The sequence below is a fragment of the Ovis aries genome, chromosome X (assembly GCF_016772045.2).
Source record: "Ovis aries strain OAR_USU_Benz2616 breed Rambouillet chromosome X, ARS-UI_Ramb_v3.0, whole genome shotgun sequence".
NCBI classification, from domain to species: Eukaryota; Metazoa; Chordata; class Mammalia; order Artiodactyla; family Bovidae; genus Ovis; species Ovis aries.
The window spans coordinates 42,971,910-42,997,337 of NC_056080.1; the positions used below are offsets into that span (position 1 = coordinate 42,971,910).

Genomic DNA, 25,428 nt, shown 5'->3' on the forward strand with positions numbered 1-25,428 from the left:
GAGATGGCTGGATGGCATCACGGACTCAATGGACGTGAGTCTGAGTGAACTCCGGGAGTTGGTGATGGACAGGGAGGCCTGGCGTGCTGTGATTCATGGGGTCACAAAGAGTCAGACACTACTGAGCGACTGAACTGAACTAATTATATGATCTTCCTTACTAGATTATAAGCTCTATGAAGGCAGGGATCTTACCTGTTTTGTTTCCTACTTTATTCCCAGCATCAGGGAGAGTATCTGACATGCAGACATTCTCAATATTTGTTGCTGGCTTGAAACAAGTCAGACAAGTTAGTTAGCTCAGCTGTGAAAGGTGAAGAGGGGCTCATCTTGCAAAGAACTTACTCTAGTGGATTCATCAGAATGCATTTCTACTCAAAATCTGATGTATCATGAAACTTATTTTAATGTCAGTGTGACCATTTGATTACAAGTGCCCTTTAAAATATTCAACCCCAAATTTCCGGTTCCAAATATCTTTTAATCACAAACTTAACATAAAATTTTTCAAGGGAAAAAGTATCAGTATAGAAATGGAGCCTTCCATCTGGTTAAGGATTCAAATAGGCCCCCAAATATTAACAGTATAATGTCAGCTCCATAGCCTGCCTGCCTTCCTCACATCTAAAGGCTTTGCTGCTGCTGCTGCTAAGTCTCTTCAGTCGTGTCTGACTCTGTGCGACCCCATAGAAGGCAGTCTACCAGGCTCTGCCGTCCCTGGGATTCTCCAGGGTTGCCATTTCCTCCTCCAATGCGTGAAAGTGAAGTCGCTCAGTCGTGTCTGACTCTTAGTGACCCCATGGACTGCAGCCCACCAGGCTCCTCTGTCCATGGGATTTTCCAGGCAAGAGTACTGGAGTGGGGTGCCATTGCCTTCTAAAGGCATTAGAGTTCCTTTTAATCAGTAACACAACCTGGGCACTGGTCAGAAAACTAAACTCAATCAAAGATCACTGGAGCAACTGATATTTTAAAGGCTTTGTTAATTACTAAATCCTCTGGGGCATTTAAATCCTAAGCCTGCACCATGAGATTATGGGACAGAAAGGTACCTGGCCTATGTTGAACTACCTACTTACACAAATTTCTTATACATTAAATGTGTTTTAATATATCCTGGCTGAAATTGTGTGTGTGTGTTTAAGTACCTTAAACAAACTCTCTGTACTCACAAGCTCTGGGCATAGCCCCCTTCCAAATTGAAAGGAGAAACCACTTCTAATGGGAAAGGCCGCTTCATCTTGTTAAATGGAGGTAGAATCCAGAACTAGGGATCCTGTGATCTTGGACAAAATCCTTCTAGATGAAGGAGCAAATGGAACTGAAAATGCCAGCGTCACCACTCATAACCCACAGTTGCAAAAATTATATTTAACAGCCTTTAGTAACAAAATTCTAAATCTGGAAAGTTATGCTGTGATATTCTGTTTTCCTGTGCTCCTCTGTCCCCCTGAATTTCTATAGATCTAGTGAGTCTATTTCTGGGGCTCCTCTAAGTGTGTGGGGCTCCATGTATTTAATACATTCTTAGCTCTGTCTTACTATGTCCATCTATATCCCATACTTCCCCAGTTCCTTCTGTCTCTCATAACTGACCCAACTACAAAGCCAATAGTTACTTATTTATTTTCCCATTTGTTGACTTTGGCTGAAAATATATAGCAATTTGGGACTCATCTTAGCACAGGTGAAGTTTGAAATCACTCTTTCCCGTAGGAGTGCTTTGTGAAAGCAGGAGAATCACAGCAAGAATTTTGCATAGAATAATACCTCAAGGAAAACATGTTCAAGGATGTTTACTTATTGGATTAAGCCACTTTAATTATAGTATCAGAACCATCCTATGGCTACTGGCCATACACCTGGGTGTGAAATCTGTGCCCTGAAAGGGGCTAAGAAGTTCACAGAAGACTGCATGCATGCATAATGGCTCTCAAAGAGCATTTAAATATCTTGGTTAAAATGTTTCTAGTATTAGTTACTTACCGGTTCAAACACATATACATAAATACTGGTTTATTCAAAAAGAATAGATTCCACCCCATATTCTAACCACAAATTAAGAAAAATAATGAAATAATAGTAGCCTTTCCAGAAAATGTAATTGACTAGTAAATAGAAGAAAAATGTTCAACTTTTCAGTAAGTAAAAATTACAAACAACTATTACACCTCTCAATTTGAGAAATGGAGAAATACCATTTTCACTCACAATTTAAGAAAGTTTTGGGAAACAAGGATGGTATTAAAGGCTGCCAACAATGTGAGGAAACAAAGCTGGCTGGAATAGTAATTCGTAAGAAATTTGAGTAAAGCAATCTGGCAGTATCTATCAAAACCTTTAAACTGTCCATATCTTTAAATCAGATATTGTTACTTTATGATTTAATTCAAGAAATAATATCAAATGTGGAAAAATATTTTTCCTAAAGATCCTTGGGTTAATGTCATTTATAATAACAACACTCATACAAAAAATACAATGTCCAATAATCTGGTATTAGTTAAGTAAGCTATGGTAAGCTTATTTGATATTAAATTGTGTTCATAAAGACTGTAAAAATGTAGAAAATATTCATGTTTTAATATCAGGTGAAAAGATATAAAATTGTGTCTGTACTATGACTATAAATATCAACGTGTCACACACACATGCAGAAAACCAAACAAATGCATGAAAAAAGATTGAAAGAAAACACATCCAAGTGTTAAGAGTGGTTCTTTGGATGGTAAGACTTAAAAATGAACTTATGAAAATAATTCATCCAGGAATAGTAAGAAAAAAATTATCGTGATGCCAAATGAGTGGTTTAGTTTATTGGGCTATTTCCAGGATTCACTGTGCAAATGATTGACTTTTTGTTATAAATTTATACTTTTTAGAGACCTAAAATTAAGCACTTAGAGTCCCACAGTTGCAAAACTTCTCTGTAAATCATAGTCTGCCTTTATATTGACACCAACCCTCCCTATTTCAGAAGAAAATTGCATGCAAGTAAATTCATAGAAGTGCTTACCCAAAGCTGTCAAATCTAATAAACTCAACTACTTGATATTTTATGAAATTTACTGCAATTACAACCTAATGATGGGATTGGGGGAAAAAAGCAAAGGATGTACATTATTTTTTTTAAGGCTCAGGAGCTGTTTCCCTTAACTGTTTTTTGAACACCACCAATATATCTCTATTAGATTACCCTGTAAATTTTGGAACTTAATAATATTGTTTATATTGTGCTTTCTAAACTGATGAATACAATGTAATTATCGTTCACCCATTAAGGGATTGAATTTGGCATCATGATCTGTATCCCAGGCTCACAGGCCAACTAAAATTCCCCAATGTTCATAGAAAAATTGTAACTAAGAAAAATACTTCTATGTTAAATATAATATCTAAATGTACACATAAATATACTCCTGTAAATATACACATTCTCTATATAAGCATATACTTAAATATATAGGTAAGTATTTTCTTTGGTCAGGGTTTTCATGCGAATGTTGGAACATTTTGCCCCAAGGATCTCTTTCAGTCCCAATCATCTGGGGAAAGCATACAGGAGAAGCAGGCAAATTCCCCCTGTCTCATTCCAATTTCGTGGATTAATACAGTCAACTTCTTCTCTCAGAAGGCAACAAAAAATACCAACTTTCTAGGTGCATCCACACAATGTGGTATCCAGAAAACCACTGAAGGTGACATTTAAAAACCTTAGGTACACAGAACAGATTTGCAGTTCCCAAGCTGGGGGGATAAGCAAGGGAAGGAATGGGAGTTTGGTGTTAGCAGAGGCAAGCTATTATATACAGGACAGATAAACAGTAAGGTCCTACCATATAACACAGGGAACTATATTCAATATTCTGTGACAAGCCATAAGGGAAAAGTACACACACAAACATGTGGGGCTTCCAAGTGGATAGGTGGTAAGGAATCTGCCTGCAATGCAGGAGACATGCGTTCTATCCCTGGGTTAGGAAGATCCCCTGGAGAAGAGAATGGCAACCCACTCCAATATTCTTGCCTGGAGAATTCTATGGACAGAGGGGCCTGGTGGGCTACAGTTCATGGGGTTGCAAAGAGTCAGACGTGACTGAGCAACTAAACAACTACAATATAACACATACATGCATATAAACTGAGTCACTTTGCTGTACAGAGGAAATTAACACAGCATTGTAAATCAACTATTCTTCAATAAAATTTTTAAAAATCTTAGAAGGTTACACATAGATTTACCATACAACTGAGCAATTCCACTTCTAGACATCTAACAACCCCCTCAAAAAATGAAAGCATAAGTCCCCACATGCATGAATGTTCATAGCAACACTATTACTATCCACAATAACTCCAAAGTGGAAACAAACAAAATGCCCATCAAATAATGAACAGATAAACAAAATGTGGTATATCCATACAATGAAATATTAGTCAGTCATAAAAAGGAATCAGGTACTCATACATGCCACAAAGTAGGTGAACCTTGAAAACCTTATGCTGAAAAAAGCCAGACACAAAAGCCATTGATGGTATGATTGCATCAGTAAGCAGTGTCCAGAACAAGCAAATATCTAGAGACAGAAAGCAGATTCCTGGGATGGCAAGAAAGGTATAAAACAAGGTGCTATAGGAAGGAAGAAGTGGGGGGTGCAGGGTAGTGTGCAGAAAGTTATTAGATAAGGAGACTCTCAAAAAAGTAAGTTTTAAAATAAACTCTGAAAGACAATCAAGTTGCCAAAGTGATAGGAAGGAGAAGGGCTAGGAAGAGATCCACAAGAAGAGCAAGTGCAGTGGCCAGAGACTGTGGTAGACTGAGAACTTGAAAGTGGACTAGGGTGGCTAGAGAGTGAACCAAAGAGGTCGTGGGAGATCAGGCTTCCACTGTAGGCAGGGGTCAGGTGTGCAGCATGTCTGGGCCAGAGTCATCATTTTGGACGTGATCTTGGGTGTAATGGAAGGCCACTGAAGGGTTTGAAGCACACGAGTAACTTCATGAGATTTATATTTTGGAAAGATTATCCTTCCTGGGAAAAAGTCTGGAAAGATACATGCCAGACTGTCAACACGAGTCACCTCTGAAGGGCTGAGATGGGGTAAAGTCTGACGGGTAGTTAGCTTTGTCTCTGAACAACTTTGTCTACATCACTTCTGACAATATTTTTTTTTTGTCACTTAGAAACATCAAACCTGTGCTTTCCTATTAAAGACAAATTCTTCTTCTTCCTTCAGTTGTAAGAATGGACTGGACGGCTGAATCTTGAGGGTATTATGCTAAGTGAAATAAACCAGACACAAAAGAACAAATATTGCATGATTTCAGTTACATGAAGTTCCCAGAGCAGTCAAATGCATAGAGGCAGGAAGTAATATGGAGGTTACCAGGGGCTGAAAGGATTGAGGAATGGGGAGTTAGTGTTCAATGGGGACAGAGTTTCAATTTAGAGGGCTGACAAAATTCTGGAGATGGATGGTGGTGATGGTTGTACAATGTGGATGTACATGACACTACTGAATTGTGTGCTTAAAATGGTTACAATGGTATTTTTTACATTATGCATATTTTGCCACTGTAAACAAAGAAAAAGAATGGACTGGAGAAGGACTGGACCAAATGACAGACATAAACAAGCAGACTCAGAACTAGAGTGGCCCGCATGCAGAACCCCAGATTCACAGGGACACAGAGGCGGTGAGATGGACAGATCCAAGTTATATTTTGAAACTGCAACTAGTAGGGCTTTAGGAAGAAGAAAAGAAGAAAATATCTAATATCCCAAAGCAGACCGTGAAACAAGGAGTTGGATGCCACTCGTTTATTTGTAAGGAAACCTCAAGAAGCCCAGGTAGGGCTCAGGGCAAAGAAGAGAAGGGAGGTAGAAAAGGTGTAGTAGCCAGCAGACTGTCACTGTGGGCGATTAATGATGGATCATGCTCGGGACCTCTGAAGACTGTGTGGAACATGCCTTGGTGGTTCTAAGTGGGGAGCCATCGTGTCAGTCTTAGGAAGATGGCTGCTCTTGGAGGCATTAACCCCACCCCACTGCAGCCCTGTCCTGAGTGGGAGCCCCTTATGGGTTCCAGTGGTCAGACTTGCAGCACTCAGAAGCCATAGGTCCCCATACAGGGGAGTGCGGAGGGACAGTGGGGCCCCTCCAAGGTCTGCTACCAATGTCAAGGATCTTGGTGTGAGAACTTGTCTGAAGGTGATCCTGTTTCCCAAAACAGGGGACACTGGAGGTGAAGGGTGTCGATGCTGCCCCAGGACACTGAAGGAGCAGCTAGAGAAGGAGGAGGGAAGCAGGAAACAGTGGGATTGTGGGAGTGATGAGAAGTATTGTTTTAAAATGCTTGGTTAATACATAGCATAAAAAGCTGAAAAATCTTTTTTTTCAGACAGTGGGAACTCTTTTGGAAAACAGTTATTAAATAAAAGGTTACAGTTAAATAAAATACAGTTAAATACAAAAAATAAACACCCTTATCCTGTACCACAAGGCTCAGATGTCAAAGATGGAGGAAACATTATTCAACCAGACAACTCACAGTGAGTGAAATAAAAGCTTCCAATGCAGTCCCACATTCCACCTCTTTCTGACCTTCCACTATATGTAAAATCATTCAAATCAATATACTGCACATACCACCTTATAGGAAGGATGTATTTGGGGAGGAAAAAATCCTAATATTGCCTTTCTTTATATGTTCTTATATGTACAGAAGGTCCTTATATTAGTACATAATCAAGGTCCTTTAGCAATGTCAGGCAGATATTTCTGTTACTATATTTTGCATATGTGTTTTGTTCTTCACACCTCGTTCCAATGGTTTCACAAGATGGAATAAGCTCTCACTTTACCAATTACTTGTAATTTGAAAAATGCAGACATCATTTTTCACTGTCATTGAGATCTTTATCCACTGTATTTAAAAAACACTGAAAAATAATGCTGAGTTTCTATATAGAATGCACAATTTGAATAAATTGATTTAAATTCTAATTGCTGCTGCTGCTAAGTCGCTTCAGTCGTGTCCGACTCTGTGCGACCCCAGAGACGGCAGCCCACCAGGCTCCGCCATCCCTGGGATTCTCCAGGCAAGAACACTGGAGTGGGTTGCCATTTTCTTCTCCAATGCAGGAAAGTGAAAAGTGAAAGTGAAGTCGCTCAGTCGTGTCCAACTCCTAGAGACCCCATGAACTACAGCCTAGCAGGCTGCTCTAATTGCTAATACTGTTTAAAACCCTTATTTTTCTAAGAAAAAATTAAAATCCCTAACACACAAGCATTCTTTGGAAATTATAGTTCACTAATGCTTAGAATTTTAAAGATTGGTTTTAAAGTTGCTCTCACACCTAACGGAAAGGAAGCCAGATTTAAAAGATACCTGTTTACTGAAATATACCTTTTAAAAGAATGCAGTAGGAGAAGAAAATGCTTTCTCATTTCCATCACTTCTCATACTATTCTGTTCATAAACTAAAACCCAGAAATAAAGCAAGCATAAACCCAAAAGATTTTTCTTTTGCAAATAAAATATTTTTGCCTCCCTTATCTTACAGTCAGCTCAACCTTTTCGTACTTTTCCCCATTTCTCAGACCTGTCCACTGGAAGTGCAATATTGTGGGCCAGCAGACTGATTTATCTACAGAAAACTCATTTCCCTTTGGACATATTCTTCATGAAATCAGAAAGAAAGGACCAAGGGGAGAAAAGCAGACAACAGACAGTGTATTTTGGATGTTCTGCCTTTTATCAACTAGGGTGGACCATGTGATTTCCTTTCAAATTGTGACTGTTCCCACATGAAACCCAATTTCTGATGACAGAAAAGGCATTTGTGATGTTCTCCTCTCCTCCTGAGGCCAGAAATATCACACTATCTACGAGTAAGACTAAAAAAGCTAGGATAAGACATAACACTTGGAAACTCAACCCCAAGTTATCTTAGCATCTATTCTGACTTGGTCCAAGGGTGATCTCTTGAAAGGTACCCAGAAGCTTCTTTCATCAAAAAAAAAAAAGGACATTTTGGTGCATGCAATAACAATAAATGGGCACAAGAAATGTAATTTAACATCTTTCCTTGTGTGTGCACCTGGTTAAACTGGAACTGTTTCTTGACTGTTTGTTCCTGGCACCTGGCACACAGAAGGCTCTCACTTCAGTTCAGTTCAGTCACTAGTCGTGTCTAACTCTGCCACCCCATGGACTGCAGCACACCAGGCCTCCCTGTCCATCACCAACTCCTGGAGCCTACTCAAACTCATGTCCATCAAGTTGGTGACGCCATCCAACCATCTCATCCTCTGTTGTCCCCTTCTCCTGCCTTCAATCTTTCCCAGCATCAGGTTCTTTTCCAACGAGTTAGTTCTTCATATCAGGAGGCCAAAGTGTTGGAGTTTCAACTTCATCATCAGTCCTTCCAATGAATATTCAAGACTGATTTTCTTTAGGATTGACTGGTTGGATCTCCTTGCAGTCCATGGGACTCTCAAGAGTCTTCTCCAGCATCACAGATCAAAAGCATCAATTCTTCGGGAATCAGCTTTCTTTATAGTCTAACTCTCACATCCATATACGACTACTGGAAAAAACCACACCTTTGACAAGACGGACCTTTGTTGGAAAGTAATGTCTCTTCTTTTTAATATGCTGTCTAGGTTGTTCATAACTTTTTTTCCAAGGAGTAAGCGTCTTTTAATTTCCTGGCTGCACTCACCACTGGCGGTGATTTTGGAGTCAAATAAATAGATAAATAAATAAAGTCTCCCACTCTTTCCATTGTTTCCCCATCTATTTGCCATGAAGTGATGGGACCAGATGCCATGATCTTCGTTTTCTGAATGTTGAGTGTTAAGCCAACTTTGTCATTCTCCTCTTTCACTTTCATCAAAACTTAGAGTAGCCATCATAGTAAGCAAAAGAGTCCAAGATGCAATCCAAGAGTCTTAGATGCAATCTCATAAGTGACAGAATGATCTCTGTTCGTTTCCAAGGCAAACCATTCAATATCACAGTAATCCAAGTCTATGCCCTCACCAGCAATGCTGAAGAGGCTGAAGATGAATGGTTGTATAAAGACCTACAAGATCTTCTAGAACTAATATCCAAAAAAGATGTTCTTTTCATTATAGGGGACTGGAATGCAAAAGTAAGAAGTCAAGAAATACCTGGAGTAACAGGCAAATTTGGCCTTGGAGTACAAAATCAAGCAAGTCAAAGCCTAACAGAGTTTTGCCAAGAGAATGCACTGGTTATAGCAAACACCCTCTTCCAACAACACAAAAGAAGACTCTACACATGGACATCACCAGATGGTCAATACTTAAATCAGACTGATTCTATTCTTTGCAGCCAAAGATGGAGAAGCTATATGTAGTCAGTAAAAACAAGACTGGGAGCTGACTATAGCTCAGATCATAAACTCCTTATTGCCAAATTCAGACTTAAATTGAAAGTCTGAATTGAAAGGGAAAACCACTAGGCCATTCAGGTATGACCTAAATCAAATCCCTTACTATGATACAGTGGAAATGACAGATAGATTCAAGGGATTAGATCTGATAGAGTGCCTGAAGAACTATGGACAGAGGTTAGTGACATTGTACAGGAGGCAGTGATCAAGACCATCCCCAAGAAAAAGAAATGCAAAAAGGCAAAATGGTTGTCTGAGGAGGCCTTACAAATAGCTGAGAAAAGAAGAGAAGCTAAAGGCAAAGGAGAAAAGGAAAGATATACCCATTTGAATGCAGAGTTCCAAAAGTTAGCAAGAAGAGATAAGAAAGCCTGCCTCAGTGATCAATGCAAAGAAATAGAGGAAAACAATAGAATCAGAAAGACTAGAGATCTCTTCAAGAAAATCAGAGATACCAAGAGAACATTTCATGCAAAGATGGGCACAATAAAGGACAGAAATGGTATGGACCTAACAGAAGCAGAAGATATTAAGAAGAGGTGGCAAGAATACACAGAAGGACTATACAAAAAAGATCTTCGTGACCCAGATAACCACAATGGTGTGATCACTCACCTAGAGCCAGACATCCTGGAATGTGAAGTCAAGTGGGCCTTAGGAAGCATCACTACGAACAAAGCTAGTGGAGGTGATGGAATTCCAGTTGAGCTATTTCAAATCCTAAAAGATGATGCTCTGAAAGTGCTGTGCTCAATATGCCAGCAAATTTGGGAAACCCAGCAGTGACCACAGGCCTGGAAAAGGTCAGTTTTCATTCCAATCCCAAAGAAAGACAATGCCAAAGAATGCTCAAACTACTGCACAATTGCACTCATCTCACACATTAGCAACATAATGCTCAAAATTCTCCAAGTCAGGCTTCAACAGTACGTGAACCGTGAACTTTTAGATGTTCAAGGTGGATTTAGAAAAGTCAGACAAACCAGAGATCAAACTGCCAACATCTGTTGGATCATTGAAAAAGCAAGAGAGTTTCAGAAAAAACATCTACTTCTGCTTTACTGACTAACCCCAAACCTTTGACTCTGCGGCTCACAACAAACTGTGGGAAATTCTTCAAGAGATGGGAATACCAGACCACCTTACCTGTCTCCTGCGAAATCTGTATGCAGGTCAAGAAGCAACAGTTAGAATTGGACATAGAACAACAGACTGGTTCCAAATCGGGAAAGGGGTACTTCAAGGCTGTGTACTGTCACCCTGCTTATTTAACTTATATGAAGACTACATCATGTGAAATGCTGGGCTGGATGAAGCACAAGCTGGTATCAAGATTGCTGGGAGAAATATCAATAACTTCAGATATGCAGATGACACCACTCATGGCAAAAAGCAAAGAAGAACTAAAGAGCCTCTTGATGAAAGTGAAAGAGGAGAGTGAAAAGGGCTCTCACTTAATGTTTTCCCAATCTAAGACTAGCAGCAGATGGATGGAGACAGATTGGCATGCTGCCAGCCAAGATTTTTTGATAGATTGTAAACAGAAAAAGCTGAATCACAGGATTAAAAAGTAGACCACAATTTCCTTTTACAGACATTTCCATAAGTCATGGGCTTCATCTTTTTCAATCAGAGAACAGAATCCTCCAATTGTCAATGTCATTATAATACTAATAGTCTAGCTCTACAACGTTTGATCTGCTGGGGCATGGGAAGGATGGACTTTCTCTTTCTCTCTCCTCTGTTTTGCCATGGAATGGGACAGTGTGTTGTCCCTACTGGACTTTACATAATGCTGCATTATATATAGCCCTTGCCTTTTTCTATGCTTCTCCAATCATCTTCAAGATTCCTGCATTTCTCAGTCCAGCAGAGGGACCTTCCAGACATCCCCAAACTTAGACTAAATGACTAGTTGTCTCCTCTGCCCAACTGTAAAATAGCAGATTAATTACTTTTTTTAAAGCATTTATTTTTCTGGCCTTTAAACCATTTGTTGAATCACACAGAGAATCCCATCTCTGGATATGCTGATTCAAAATGTTGCAGCTCATGTAAATGCTATTAATGATCATTTCCAAGAAGTACAATCAAAAGGTTTTCTGTCAAAACACTATAGCACTCTCCCTTGCAATCATGATCTTCTATCTTTCTAGTTCACTTGTTCAAATCCATCTAATATGAATGCCCTTTAACCCAAGATCCTCAATCTATTAACCTTTCCACTCAAATCCTATCAACAGTTCCCTCACAGTGTCACTTTCTCTCTTGTTCATCTGGGATTCCATCATCCATTTCTGTAATCACTTTCAGTATCTCTGATTCCTTGTGAGAAATCCTACAGGGAGCTCCATAAAATGGTTGTAGATTAGGGGAAGAATAGAGGTAGATACCAATGTAGATTTAAATGTCAAGCACATAACACTCTATTTGGTGGAAGAATATTTGAACTGGCTAACTATCTTTCCAATAAATCCTATCACCAAGTCTTCCTTCGGGTCCTCTGAGGCCCAGAGATGAAACTGCCATATTCCTCTCTTCTGTATCACCTGAACCAGATGAATTTATCTTTCTCAGCACCCACCACCGCTCAGAGAATTCACCTGTATGTAGCTGAATGTGCCTCCCTCTGCTTGGTGTGCCCTTCAAAGAAGGAAACATGGATTACCCATCTGTATATTCCCATGTCTAGCCCCATGCTTGGTAAATAGGGCCCTTGATAAGGGTTTATTGAATGAATGGATGAATCAACGAATTAACAAACGACTTCTTTTTTCTCCCCTGCAGAAACAACAAAATAAAACACGTTTGATGAAATGAGGATAACTCATCTGAGTTTATGCGTTTATGGGTGTTTATCATCACTACTTAACAAGGGCTATTTAATTTTAACAAGCATAGCATAAAAGGGCTATTCCAAAACAGCCAACTGTATCTTATAGGACTCCTAAACAAACCAAAATCTATCACAGGATTTGAATGCAAACTGGAAAGGAAATTAAAATGTAAAACATGAAACAGCTGTTTGATTAGCTTTTACAATAGACCTTGGACCCAGGCAATATTAATTTCTTATCTAGATGGGCAAAAATAATCATAGAAAATGGTTTGCCACAGGACTATTCTTTTTTCTTTTCTGTGCTGAAACACACAGAATGATTTAATTAATGATATCAAACTTCTAGAAGCACAGGATAACGGTATTCAAAAAATTTTTAAGCACTGTATAATATATAAATACCTAGTAAACAGTGGTAGGCATAAAGCATTCATTGCAAAAGTGGTTTGCCTGCATGTTATAGAGAGCAAGAAGAGCAAGAATTACATGCCACCACTGAAATTTTATGAAACTAAAGAACATTTACAAAACCTAGTACCTACAACTTCATTAAATTACAACTCTGAACTGGTGAAGATCCCTGGTTTTCTTTGTGTTGTGTCAAAGATGGAAAAATACTGGCTTCCTAGAGAAATAACTAAGAAGCCCATTATTAAAATTTTACCTTAAATTGACAAAACTTTCTTGGAGTAACAATTTCGTGATCATTACCAAATGCCTTAAAATGATTCCTAACACTTATGTCTAGGAATTTCCTAAAGAAGTAATCAGAATTATGCACTAAGGTTTAGGTACAAGGATATTCACAATAACTTTGTTTAAAATAGAAATTTGAAAACAACACAAATGTTCAGCAATCGAACATTGGTAAATAAATACAATCTAATATAAAGTTATTAATATTGTATAGAAGAGAATTGAAGGCATGGTTAAACATTCATAATATGTTGTTATTTGTGTTAAAAGGACTACCAGTGAGTATGGTAAATCCAGTAGATGATTTGCAAACAGAAAATACAGGTGACAATTGTAACAGTGGCTTTTTGGTAGGCATCAATTATAGACTATTTTTGTTTTCTTTCTGCTCCTTTCTGTAATTTACACATTTTCACAGTAAGTATGTATTATTCCTCAACTCACATTATTAAAAGACATTCTTACCTCTCCAAAAAAAAACTCCTTAAGCTGTAAATAACCAAGAAGGAATGTGATTGCATCTTTCATTTACATCAGTGGCCTGTCTTTCTAAAAATTTTCGAGGGAACTTTGGTCATTAATTTGATGACTAACTCTTTACCCAAAGTTATCTGAAAGGGGGCTGTGTTGGATAACAAAATTTTTCCAAAGTTGCTTTAATGTAAAAAACTGGAAAATAACCCAAAAAGTAAGATAGAATTAAACATGATTATAAAGACACAATTTTTTCCCAGAAACACGACTGGGATCCCAGGAATTTAAAAAAAAAAAAAAAAACACAAAAGATGAGGTCAGGATTCCAAATTCACTATAAATGAATCATTGGAAATGTCTGCGAGATAAATTAAAAGGAGGGGGGGCTATTTAGGTTGGAAGGAGAGCAAATAAAACTAAATACCTAGAAGGACACTTGCAGCATTGTGCAATTCTGACAAACGTGTTTTTTTTTTTTAAGTTTATAACAAGTTTTTAAGACTGCTTGAGGTACAAGGTGCAAATGGATGCTTGTCAAAATGAATGAACATACAAGTCATTATATATATTAAAAGCAGTATGTACATGTCAATCCCAAACTCCATAACTATCCCTTTCTCCCAGCTTTCTCCCCCATGTGTGTTTAGTCACTCAGTCGTGTCCAACTCTTTGTGGCCCCGCAGACTGTATCCCACCAGGCTCCTCTGTCTATGGAATATCACTGGAGTGAGTTGCCATTACCTATTCCAGGGAATCTTCCCGACCTAGGGGTCAAACCTTTTTCTCTTGTGTCTCCTGGCAGGCGGATTCTTCACCACTAGCGCCACTAGTTTCCTTCTCTAAGTTTGGGAGTCTGCTTCTGCTTTATAAATATGTTCATCTGCATCATTTTTTTAGATTAAATGTTGATGCTGATGATGAGTCCAGAGTGAAAGTGACCCAGGTAAGAGATGACTAACATAAGATCAAGAATGTAAACTTCTGACTTAAAATGGAAATTAACCAGAATATGACATTTACGGTGCCATTAAACAGAGACTCTGGTAACATAACTAACATTTGAAAGGTCAAACTTGGACCTCGCTTTCTGATTTTGCCCTCTCTCACAAAACAACAGGTTTCAATGAAAACTCTTACATTACAAAATAGGATGAACTATTCACTTTGTGTTTGAGATTGCCCAAGATGTGTGTTTGTCATTTAGTAAGCTGGGTCACAACCCTTAGGGAGAAAATCTCTTTGATCTTATTTTTTCAAAAAAGGAAAATTTTAAATACAATCAAGTCCTTCTATTTCAACTATGAAACTTCAGGGGGAAAATACTAATTAATTTTTGTGATACCTCTTTTCTAGGTGTTTTCTCAGTAAAACAGAAGAACTTCTTCCCATTCTTACCTCCCCTCACTTTCTCTTGCAATCTGCTTTGAGCTTCAGGATAACTCAATTCATTTTAATCAGCTAATCACCTCTCAACCTATTCCTGAATTACTACCCGTCTCTTGGTTTTTTTGGCTCTAGGGCTGCCCTCTTTCACAACTGCCCATCTTAGCTTTTTAGCAAAAACTGTCAATGCTTCCTTAGTTCCAACCACTGAAAAACGTGAACAAACTCACTTTGCTTTTCAACATTTCATTGCTTGATCCTGCCCTCCTCCTTCCAAATTTATTACCCATATCTCCATAGCTTACTATCTTAGACTTATTACACTTTTTACCTTCTTATAAATAGAAATATCACCTGTAAACTGGAGCCTATGGCCTTATGATTTATATTATTCCTCCCATCTTTAAAGCCTCTCTTTCTCTACCAACCCCAAACCTTGACTGTTCTTCAGGAACTGTTCCAATTTCACACCTCTAAGAAGAACTTCTCCAATTCCTAGGGTCTTCTATGATTTACTTGGGTCCCACAGTACAGAACTCAATTATTTATTACTTCTAGTCATTTATTGTTGCCTGTATGTGCTGGGCTTGTGTCTGCAATTGCATTTTAAGTTTTCTGAGAGTAACAGCTTGTTCTTACAGAAAACTTTCTGTACCTCCCTTAAGTAAACTGACAGATGACGACTTGAGATCATGGCTTACATATCTTCATTTTCTGTAGTACTTTGTTTACTGAGTTAACCAAAGAGCCTGAACATGGATCTGTTTTGTAAACTTCAAAGTAAAAACAGTGCATTCAAAATGTTAGTCATTTTTATCTTCCACATAGCATCATTTGGTCAGGTTCTTGTTCCAACTGCCCTTTCTCCTAAAGCTGAGGGTTCATCCTCCAGAACAGGGACTTTATTCACTGGAAAACCAGGTGCTGTCACTAGTAGATAAAACTAAAGATGCTTCCATCTTCAGTTATCAATGACTCTATTAGAGCAAAAATTTTTTTTTCTGTACCACATGGCATGCAGGATTTCTGTTCCCCTACCAGGGATTGGAGCCATGCCCCTCTGAAGCAAAAGCACAGAGTCCTAACCACTGGACCACCAGGGAATTCCTTAGAACATGTTTTTAGCTCAGAAGAAATTTATGGGATTTGGATGGCCAAAGTCAGGAAAAAAATTATACCATTATCAAGGGAATTACTGATTTCTAGTCAGTGAAAGTCACTCAGTCTTGTCCAACTCTTTGTGACCCCATGGAATAGTCCATGGAATTCTCCAGGCCAGAATACTGGAGTGGGTAGCCATTCCCTTCTCCAGATGGTGGCTAAGTGGCTTCAGTCGTGTCCGACTCTGTGCAACCCCATAGACAGCAGCCCACCAGGCTCCTCTGTCCCTGGGATTCTTCAGGCAAGAATACTGGAGTGGGTTGCCATTTCCTTCTCCCATGCATGAAAGTGAAAATTGAACGTGAAGTCGCTCAGTTGTGTCCGACTCTTTGAGACCCCATGGACTGTAGCCTACCAACCTCCTCCGTCCATGGGATTTTCCAGGCAAGAGTACTGGAGTGGGTTGCCATTGCCTTCTCCACTCCCTTCTCCAGGGGATCTTCTCAACCCAGGGATTGAACCCAGGTCTCCCACATTGCAGGCAGATTCTTTACCAGCTGAGCCACCAGGGAAGCCCCAAAATACTGGAGTGGGTAGCGTATCCCTTCTCCAGGGGATCTTCCTGACCCAGGAATCAAACCAGGGTCTCCTACATTGCAGGCAGAGCTACTGGAGACGTCCTTAAAAAGCTAAGCCCAAGAAGCTTGGGGCCCTTGCAAAATGATAATGCTGTATTTTCACATGAGGAAATTTCCAAAGTGTTCTATTATGGGGACAAAAACCCTCATCCTGAATATGGCCTCTCCATTTGGCTCGGTTCTGGGGACCTAGAAGTGTATTCAATCCTGTACATTTCCAAGATCCCCTCAGTTAAGCCCTGCCTGCTGACTTGTAAAAATAGCAGAGTTAACACTGATTGAGCATCCCAGGAACATCACTCCATTTAATAAGTGAGTATCTGGAGGCTGAGGAAGTAGGTAACTAACCAAAGCTATACAGTTAGGGACACAGGTAGGATCTAAACCCAACTGTTAGGCTCCTAGGGTTTTTGCATTTAACTTCTGTGTTATCCTGCTTCTTCCAGGAAGAAAAAAGTTAGTCCCATCCTTCCAATAGATCTCTGGTTGTAAGGCTTACCTTCTCTGAGCCCAAAGCCTGAGAAGACCCACAATCTTGATCAAGGGATTCTATCAATTTAATTCAATTTCTGGAGGCTAAGGTGAGCTGGGTTCTTTGCTAAACACCAGAGATAGGGAGATACATTGTACAAAGTCTTTGATTTTGAGCAGCCTATGATCAGGTGAACGTTCACGGATGCTTAAACAAGTAATTTAAACATGGTAAGTGAGATCCAGTAACAGACACACACATGGAACACTGCTAAGACTATATGTATGAAGTGAAAGTGAAGTTGCTCAGCTGTGTCCGACTCTTTGTGACCCCATAGACTGAAGCCTACCAGGCTCCTCTGTCCATGGGATTTTCCAGGCAATAGTACTGGAGTGGATTGCCATTTCCTTCTCCAGGGGATCTTCCCAACCCAGGGCTCGAACCCGGGTCTCCCACATTGTAGACAGACGCTTTACTGTCTGAGCCACCAGGGAAGTCAAGACTATATGTATAATGGCCATCAAATCCAAAGATGAAAGAATAAATCAGCTGCTTTAATGATTTATACATTTTTGTCAATAAATATACAGATGGGCTCTGACTCAAATTTACCCTGTGAACTTGATGAGATAATTTAGTTTCTAACTTATTTCTCTAATATTTTGGGCTTCAGTGGCATTTCCATGTTCTAGTGACACAATAAAGTCAATAAAATGTTCCAGTATCAAGCATTTCACCAGATATCAGTAATGACAACAAATGTTGCTATCACCGAATTCTAACGTTTGTACATTTCTTTATTCTTGTCAAGATTCAAAGTCTATATGCACATGGCCTTAACTGATGTACACTGAATTAGAACTTCTGCATTTTGAATAACATTTAGAATTAGGTAATATTGAATTAATACAGGTGACAAGGTCATAGTATAATGTCACCTGGGACACCTGGGACAAATGAAATGTATACAGTAGCATGTCACTCTGATTTGGAACTCACACTAATTTTAGTTTCATCTTTGGATTTGATGGCCATTGTATGTATAGTCTTAGCACCTGGGACAAACTAACTTTTAGAATGAGTTCCTCCTCCTGGAGGAGGTGGCTAGTGGCTTAGTGGCTATGCATGTACATGTGCCAACACACACACACACACACACATGCACACACACACACACACTCATGGAATATTGTTTTATAACAGGGCTGTGTTTCACAGCCCTACTTTCTTGGCTTGTATATGATTTACCAACACAGATGATGTAAGAAACGTAGCAGCTAAACTGAAAGAAAAATCTGAAATTCTAATTAATTTTTGTATATAGTTAAGAGGTAAATATGTCAGAGATTCTAAACACAGAACAGATTTCTACACTAAGAGTTTGAATTCATTTGGTGCCTGGCAGATGCTAATATTAAGATCACCTCACTGTTACTCAATTTAACATACAGACAGCACTCAAAATGCTGACTCTTCTATTATTATTAAATAATTAATATTATTCGAGATAAATAATAATCCCACTTATTATTTCTTATAATTAAGACGAGTGTCAGGTGGCTGAAATGAAGACCAGATCAGAAAGGGAATAGCAGCCAGGCTGGGGTAGTGATGAAATACATATCGAGGGCTTTGAAATTTTCTTCTGATAAGGAACACAATGGGTTTGGTGGCTCTGAAGCCCAGGATAAGCCTGAGTTCTCAGACTCCTCATTGGAGGGACTGAAGGGATGGGGGTGGGGCAGGAGGAGGTCGGAATGATGCCTGTATGGATCCTGTAGTCACAGCATCCATATAAATGCTTATAAATGCCTCACAGCAAGAAAAATGACTGGTCAGTAAAGAGGAAGACGTGATCACAGAGATGCCTGCTTCTGCTCCCACAGATTAAAAAACCCTAGAAGCTAAAAAAAGGATGTCTTTTCCAAAAAGACAAGTTGTCTTTTTAATACAAGCTGTCGCCATAATGGCCTCTTGTGTACAGTCCTTTATGCGCATTCTTTCTATTCCTAGCAACAAGCTCTCGGCCAATAACGGCGCTGGGAATCTCATTTTAAAAGGCAGCTGAAGAACAGAGAGGTGAGGGAAATTTTAAGGTGACACAATAGCTAAGTATAGGAAACAGAATTCATAACGAGTCTGTTTGGCGTCTGACCTATGCTCTTTTAACATTGCATACTGCCTCTTTATAGCCTGTCTTTGGGATATACACATTTCCAAGCACTTCCATCCAATTACCATTTCTTAGAACATTCAGGTGGGTTATAGGCGTCCAGGGAAGTTCTCCATCTTTCTTCATTAAAGGTGAGGCGGGGGCTTTGCCATTAACACACAGGCCTAATCTGCCTATCATATCCCTCAACTCATGATCCCCTGTGGGCCCTCTCTGATGCACCCTGCCTAAGCCAGTCCCTCCAGCCTGCAGCAGGCTTGCCCCCTGGCCCTTCTGGCTGGACAGATCACCTTCCAGGTGTTGATTACCACTTGGAAGGCTGACTTTGACTCTTCAAGGCTGTCAGCCCAGTGCCTGCCACCCTCAGATGGCCAGATCACTTCTCTCAAGCCTGGGGAAAAAAAATCTCCTTTCTGTTTCAAGTTTCCCTTTTTTAGCTTTTATTTTGAGGCTTGAGCAAGAGCCATTCAGAATTGCAAAAGATAGTTTCCATGGTTCTACCAAACCAAACATTAAAATCGAGACTCGGAACAGAAGCCGTATGCTGTTGTCCAGCTCCATGTGGGAAATGCCATTACTCTGCCAAGTCCCCAGAGATGACCTGCTCCTTGGGTGAAAGAGATGTCAGCAGGTGCGCGTTTATATGCCACACACATTTCCCAAAACAAAAAGCTGTTCTACAGTCGCCTTGGAATTTTTCAAACACTAAAAAAAAAAAAAAAAAAAAAAAAAGGTTATATATTAACCATCTATACCCCCAGTCCATCTCTACTTTAGCCAAAGGGAGTGATTAAAATTTGCTGACAGCTTCGAAAACTATCAGAGAACTACCAGAATGGCCCAAGTTTAATAATTAACAAAGTTAACTGCGTCAGTCACCAACTAATCCTAAAATTCTGATTTTACCATTTTTCCCTTACTCAATAAGATTTGGCAGGACATGCAAAAGGGTCAGGAGTAAGTGGATGTGAATTTCAGATGCAATCAACTGCTGTTTTGTGGGGATAATGTTAAAGTTTGTTCATTTAACACATTTATTGAGTGCTAACTAGGCCAGGCAGAGCTCTGGAGCTGGAGTTTGGGGGTTCTCCAGGAGACATAGAAACACTTCCCAGGGCTCCAGGGGCCTACAGTGTAGTGGAGGAGAAAATGATTGAACAAGAAATGACACTAAAATGTGAACAATTAAAAACTCAAGGAAAAGAACAAGACGGCAGAGGAGAGTTAAACAAAGGCATCTCAACCCATTTGGAGGGATTTGGGAAGGCTGCCCCCAGTAAATGACATATGAGCTAAGATTTGAGATTAACCAAGTGTTTTTCTGGAGAAGGCAATGGCAACCCACTCCAGTACTCTTGCCTGTAAAATCCTATGGATGGAGGAGCCTGGTAGGCTGCAGTCCATGGGGTTGCTCAGAGTTGAACACAACTGAGCGACTTCACTTTCACTTCACTTTCATGTATCGGAGAAGGAAATGGCAACCCATTCCAGTGTTCTTGCCCGGAGAAAGCCAGGGACGGGGGAGCCCGGTGGGCTGCTGTCTATGGGGTCGCACAGAGTTGGACACGACTAAAGCGACTTAGCAGCAGCAAGTGTTTTTCAGTTTCTCAGTCTCCTCATCTCTCTCATCAAACTATAGACTGAAATATCTTCCTCCCAGTGGAGGAGGTGAGCACCCCCTCAACCAGTTCTGTCTTAGGCATCCTTTCTTCTCTCTCAACTCTTGGTTTGGGTCATTTCACAGACTTCAGGGGCTTCAACTAAAACGTCTCTGTCACACAAATCTGTCAGCCCAACCTGTTCTTTGCACTCGCAGCTGCTAGACATCTCTCCCTGGGTGTTCTATCAGCACCTTCAATTCTAGGTGCTCCATCTTTCCCCAAACCTGCTCTTCTGCACATTCCTCTTTTTGTACATCGTATTCCTGTCACTTGACATATCACTTTGTGAATGAAAATTCATTAGTGGCTATTCATTGACCACGTGTGTGCTAAGTCACTCAGTCATGTCTGACTCTTTGTGACCCTATCCTCTGTCCATGGGATTCTCCAGGCAAGAATGCTGGAGTGGGCTGCCATGCTCTCCTCCAGAAGATCTTCCTGACCCAGGGATCGAATCTGCATCTCTTATGTCTCCTGCACTGGCAGGTGGGTTCTTTACCACTAGCGCCACCTGGGAAGCCCCCCAAATTAGCCACTCAGTCCTGTCTAACTTTTTGTGTCCAAATGCACTGTAGCCCGCCAGGCTCCTCTGTCCATGGGATTTCCTAAGTAAGAATACTAGAGTGGGAAGCCATTCCCTTCTCCAGGGAATCTTCCTTACCCAGGGATTGAACCTGGGTCTCCTGCATTGTAGGTGGATTCTGTGCCATCTGAGCCACCAGGGAGCTAAATCTTTGGGTGATGACATACAAGGCTACAACTCATCCCAACCCACCTTTGTAGCTTGGTCTCCCACAAGTCCCCCTCAATTCTCCACACTGAAGTTCTTTTTTTTCTTTTTTTAAAGAATTTTTCCTGTGGACCATTTTTAAAGTCTTAATTGAATGTGTTACAACATTGCTTCTGTTTTATGTTTTGGGTTTTTTTGCCTTGAGGCATGTAGGATCTTAGCTCCCCGATCAAGGATTGAACCTGCAACCCCCTGCATTGGAAGGACAAGTCTTAAACCATTGAAACACCAAGGAAGTCCCTGTGCTAAAGTTCTTATCTTTCCTAAGCATGAGAATATCTCACATATTTGTGATTTAAGCTATTCTTTAGCTTCAGATACTTTCTTCATCCAGTCTCCTGGTGAATTCATATCAATTCCTTAAGATCTACTTCACCATCCTTGTGAAATCTGCTTGGATATTCTCAGGCAGAGTTCAACATTCACCTAGAGGTCAACATTCACCTTTCCTATAACCTTCAGTAGGAGGTCCTATGAAAAGGTATATATCGTAGGTCATTAGTATCACTCGTTCACGACTCTGCCTCCCACATCAGCTTGTGAGTACCCCAGGGGCAATGGCTCTGACTAATTCATCTTTCCTTCCCTTTGGGATAGGATGCGGGACAGGAAGCAAATGTTCCTTGAATGAATGAATAATGAACTAATGAATGGACCTCTCTTGTGGCACCTACCACTTTCTACCTTGTATTGTCTTTGTCTGGATACCGCATCTCTTTTCCTAGACTGATAAATCTTCCGGGACAAGAAAAATGTGATCTAGTTTTGCATCATCAACCACAGCCTGCCCTAATGTGTACTGTTTGAATAAATGAGCAAAACTCTTGTAATCTCTTGTGTCATACATACATCAGACTTTGCAAAGCCATTTTCACACACATTGCTTCATCTACCTTTTAGAATGATGTTGTAATCTAGCTATGACTAGTTGGTGTTATCCTCACAAAGCAGATAAAGCAATTGAGTAAGGCCTTGGAACCCTGCTTTCTCAGTTTTTAGAATAATGCTTATTCCATGTGACATTCTTGAGAAAAGGCAGATCTACTCACCAGCCCCTTGTTTGGAGAGTTTGGGAGTCAAAAGCAGAGATTCACCACTGCTGTAAAAAATAGCTAAACCCTTATCTATCTTTCCAGTATGAGTCTTACATGAATAACTTGAGTGAGAGTGAAGGTTTGAAGAATGAATCAGAAAAAAAAAAAAATAAAGGGGGAAATGAAAAATTGGAACACGTTAGACATAATTTGGGTAAGAAAAGGACTTTGAAGGTCTAGAAAGAGAGGTTTCCTCTTCTATAAGACGGGAGTGCTGTGCAAGGCAGCATGGACACACACCGAGTTCCTCTAGGAGAGATGATGTCTACAATACTGAATGAAAATGGAATCTATATAGCCAAAGCCCACCATAGCATGCTGTTGTACTTAAAGCATCTGTAGCCTTGTGCACAGAGCCTTGTGCATGGGTGAGCCCGGGGAGCGGGTAGGGGACCCAGAAAACAGAAGGGATAGCCTGAGGTCTGACTCAAAGGTGAGGAAAGCTGGAATGGAGGCATGGCATCCAACATCCAGCACCTTGCTTTCTTCACCTGCCACAAGAGAATCTAAGGGCCTCTGACCTGCCCACCCCCCAGGGAGCAAGTTGGAGGCCGGCTCCTGATGTCTGGTTAGGGCACGTCTTAGTCAACACAGTGGTGGATTTTGGAGGTGTCCTCATTATTGCTCAAGTACCAGGAGGTCCTGGGGATCGGACCAAAGCATTCTCAGGGGTCTGTGAGACAGGCTGTTCTGGAAGCATCACTTAATATTCCACTGACCCCTCCCCATAGGATCTGCCTGACTCTCTTCAGAGGGTGGGTTCCCCAGCTGACCCCATCCATCTTCTGGCGTCTGTTTCTCGAGGCCCAGTCCCACTTCCCTTCCTCGTGTCTATGAGGGTACTTTCTGTCCCCCATCCTTTCTAAGCCTTTTGGCCACCCTCCACTGAGTGTGGGGGTGGGGGGAGGAGAAGAAGGGGCAGAAGGAGAGGAGACATTCGACAAGAAGGCATTTGACAAGAAGGCCCTGCAGCCACAGGTAGACCCATGGCAATCGTGTAATCAGAAAGAATCGGGGTCAAAAGGGTCGATACCCCAGGGTCCAATCCCTTCTTTTTGAACCGGAAGCAGTTCAAGGTCGTTTTCCTGGTTCCAGAATAACAACACGTCGTGGTCCATGCCTGCTCCGGGTGAGGGTGTAGAGTGTCCAGGTCGGGCTGGAGCAAAAGGACTGACCTTTGCTTGAGGCAAGCGACTGACCTTTATGCCACCCCCTAGTGTCCCAGGGAGGGGGGAGCCTGGTGGGCTGCCGTCTATGGGGTCGCACAGAGTCAAACACGACTGAAGTGACTTAGCAGCAGCAGTAAGAGTCTCTCCCCTGCCCGTTTTCTCACCACCACCACCCTCTCTCCCTGCCCCCCGGCGCTTTGAAAATTCCAGCAGTCTCAGGCTTGGCAGCTGTCCGGGGCAGAAGTTCAAAGTCTAGCCCCAGACCTTCAAAAGACATCCTCCGGCTTCTGTCCGGGGAGGGGAGGGGGCCACCAAATCCTTCTCCCCCTGAGGGAGGATTCTGTGTGCGACGCTTGGGACCCTCTAGATCCCCTCCTGCGCACGGAGAGTCTAGGGGCTCCGGGGGACACCCCGCCGCACGGCCGCCCCGCGTGCCTCCCGGAGCGGCCACTTGTCGGAGCCCGGGGAGGGGGAAAGAGGGCGCGCAGCCGCCACTGACCTGAGATGCCGCCCCCCACCACGACCACGTCGCATTTGCTGCTCATGTTGCTCGCCCCTCTCCGGGCCACCCGGGTGCCAGCTGCTTCGGTGTCTGGATCTCGGCCCCCGCCCGCAGCGCTGCCCCCGCGCACTAGCGCCTCCGCCGAGCGCCTATATTGGCGGCCCAGGGCTTCGGGTCGCGGAGCCCCGCCCGCCCGCCAGCCTACGCGCCGGCGGGGCTGGAGCGCACCGCCCCCGTTCCCGCCCGGAGGTCTGCGGCTCAAATCTGGGGAGGGTGGACGCCAGGGCAGAAAGGTTACCCAGGGCCCCAAAGAGTCCATCCCCGGGGCCACCACTCCCTGTTGGCCTTATGCACTGCGCGGTATTTTCCCATCAGCTTCCCGGGTGCGCTGTTCAGCTCGGGGACTGGGAGGATGGCAGATCGGGATGTCCTCCTCCAGCACCTCAAATGACTCCCTGAAATGGAGCAGTAGAGAAGGGCAAACATAATGTGAAGGCTTTTCTGGTACCAGGCACCGTCCTCAGCATTTTACATGCATAATTCCAGTTAAACCTTACAACAAACCATTTTATGGATGAGGAAAGTGAGATAAAGTCGTTAAGGAGGGGCAAAGACAAGAGAAAGAGTCAGAAATAACAATTTCCTGAGGGCCAGGAAGATTCCAAGCCCTACCTTGATCTGCTACCCAGGATTGTCATTATCTTGGCATTGTACTTGAATGGGAAATAGATGGGGAGAGAACGAAAACAGTGACGGACTTTATTTTCTTGTGCTCGAAAGTCACTGCAGATGGTGACTAAAGCCATGAGATTAAAAGATGCTTTCTCCTTGGAAGAAAAGCTATGATCAACCTACACAGCATATTAAAAAGCAGAGACATTACTTTGCCAACAACAGTCCATCTTGTCAAGGCTATGGTTTTTCCAGTAGTCATGTATGGATGTGACAGTTGGACCATATAGCTGAGTGCCGAAGAATTGATGCTTTTTCTTTTGTATAGCAGAGTTTTATTAAA

The 25,428-nt window shown here is 41.5% G+C and overlaps 1 protein-coding gene across 1 annotated transcript in view; it reads right to left on the reverse strand.

Moving 5' to 3' along the window:
* Window positions 1-24,747, reverse strand: part of MAOB (monoamine oxidase B) — a 121,071-nt gene extending 96,324 nt beyond the window's left edge. The window contains exon 1 of the mRNA XM_027963635.3: window positions 24,411-24,747. Within this exon, the coding sequence (XP_027819436.2) occupies window positions 24,411-24,732 (322 nt within the window). The 5' untranslated portion in view covers window positions 24,733-24,747. The remainder of the gene's footprint in view (window positions 1-24,410) is intronic.
* Window positions 24,748-25,428: the final 681 nt, after the last annotated feature.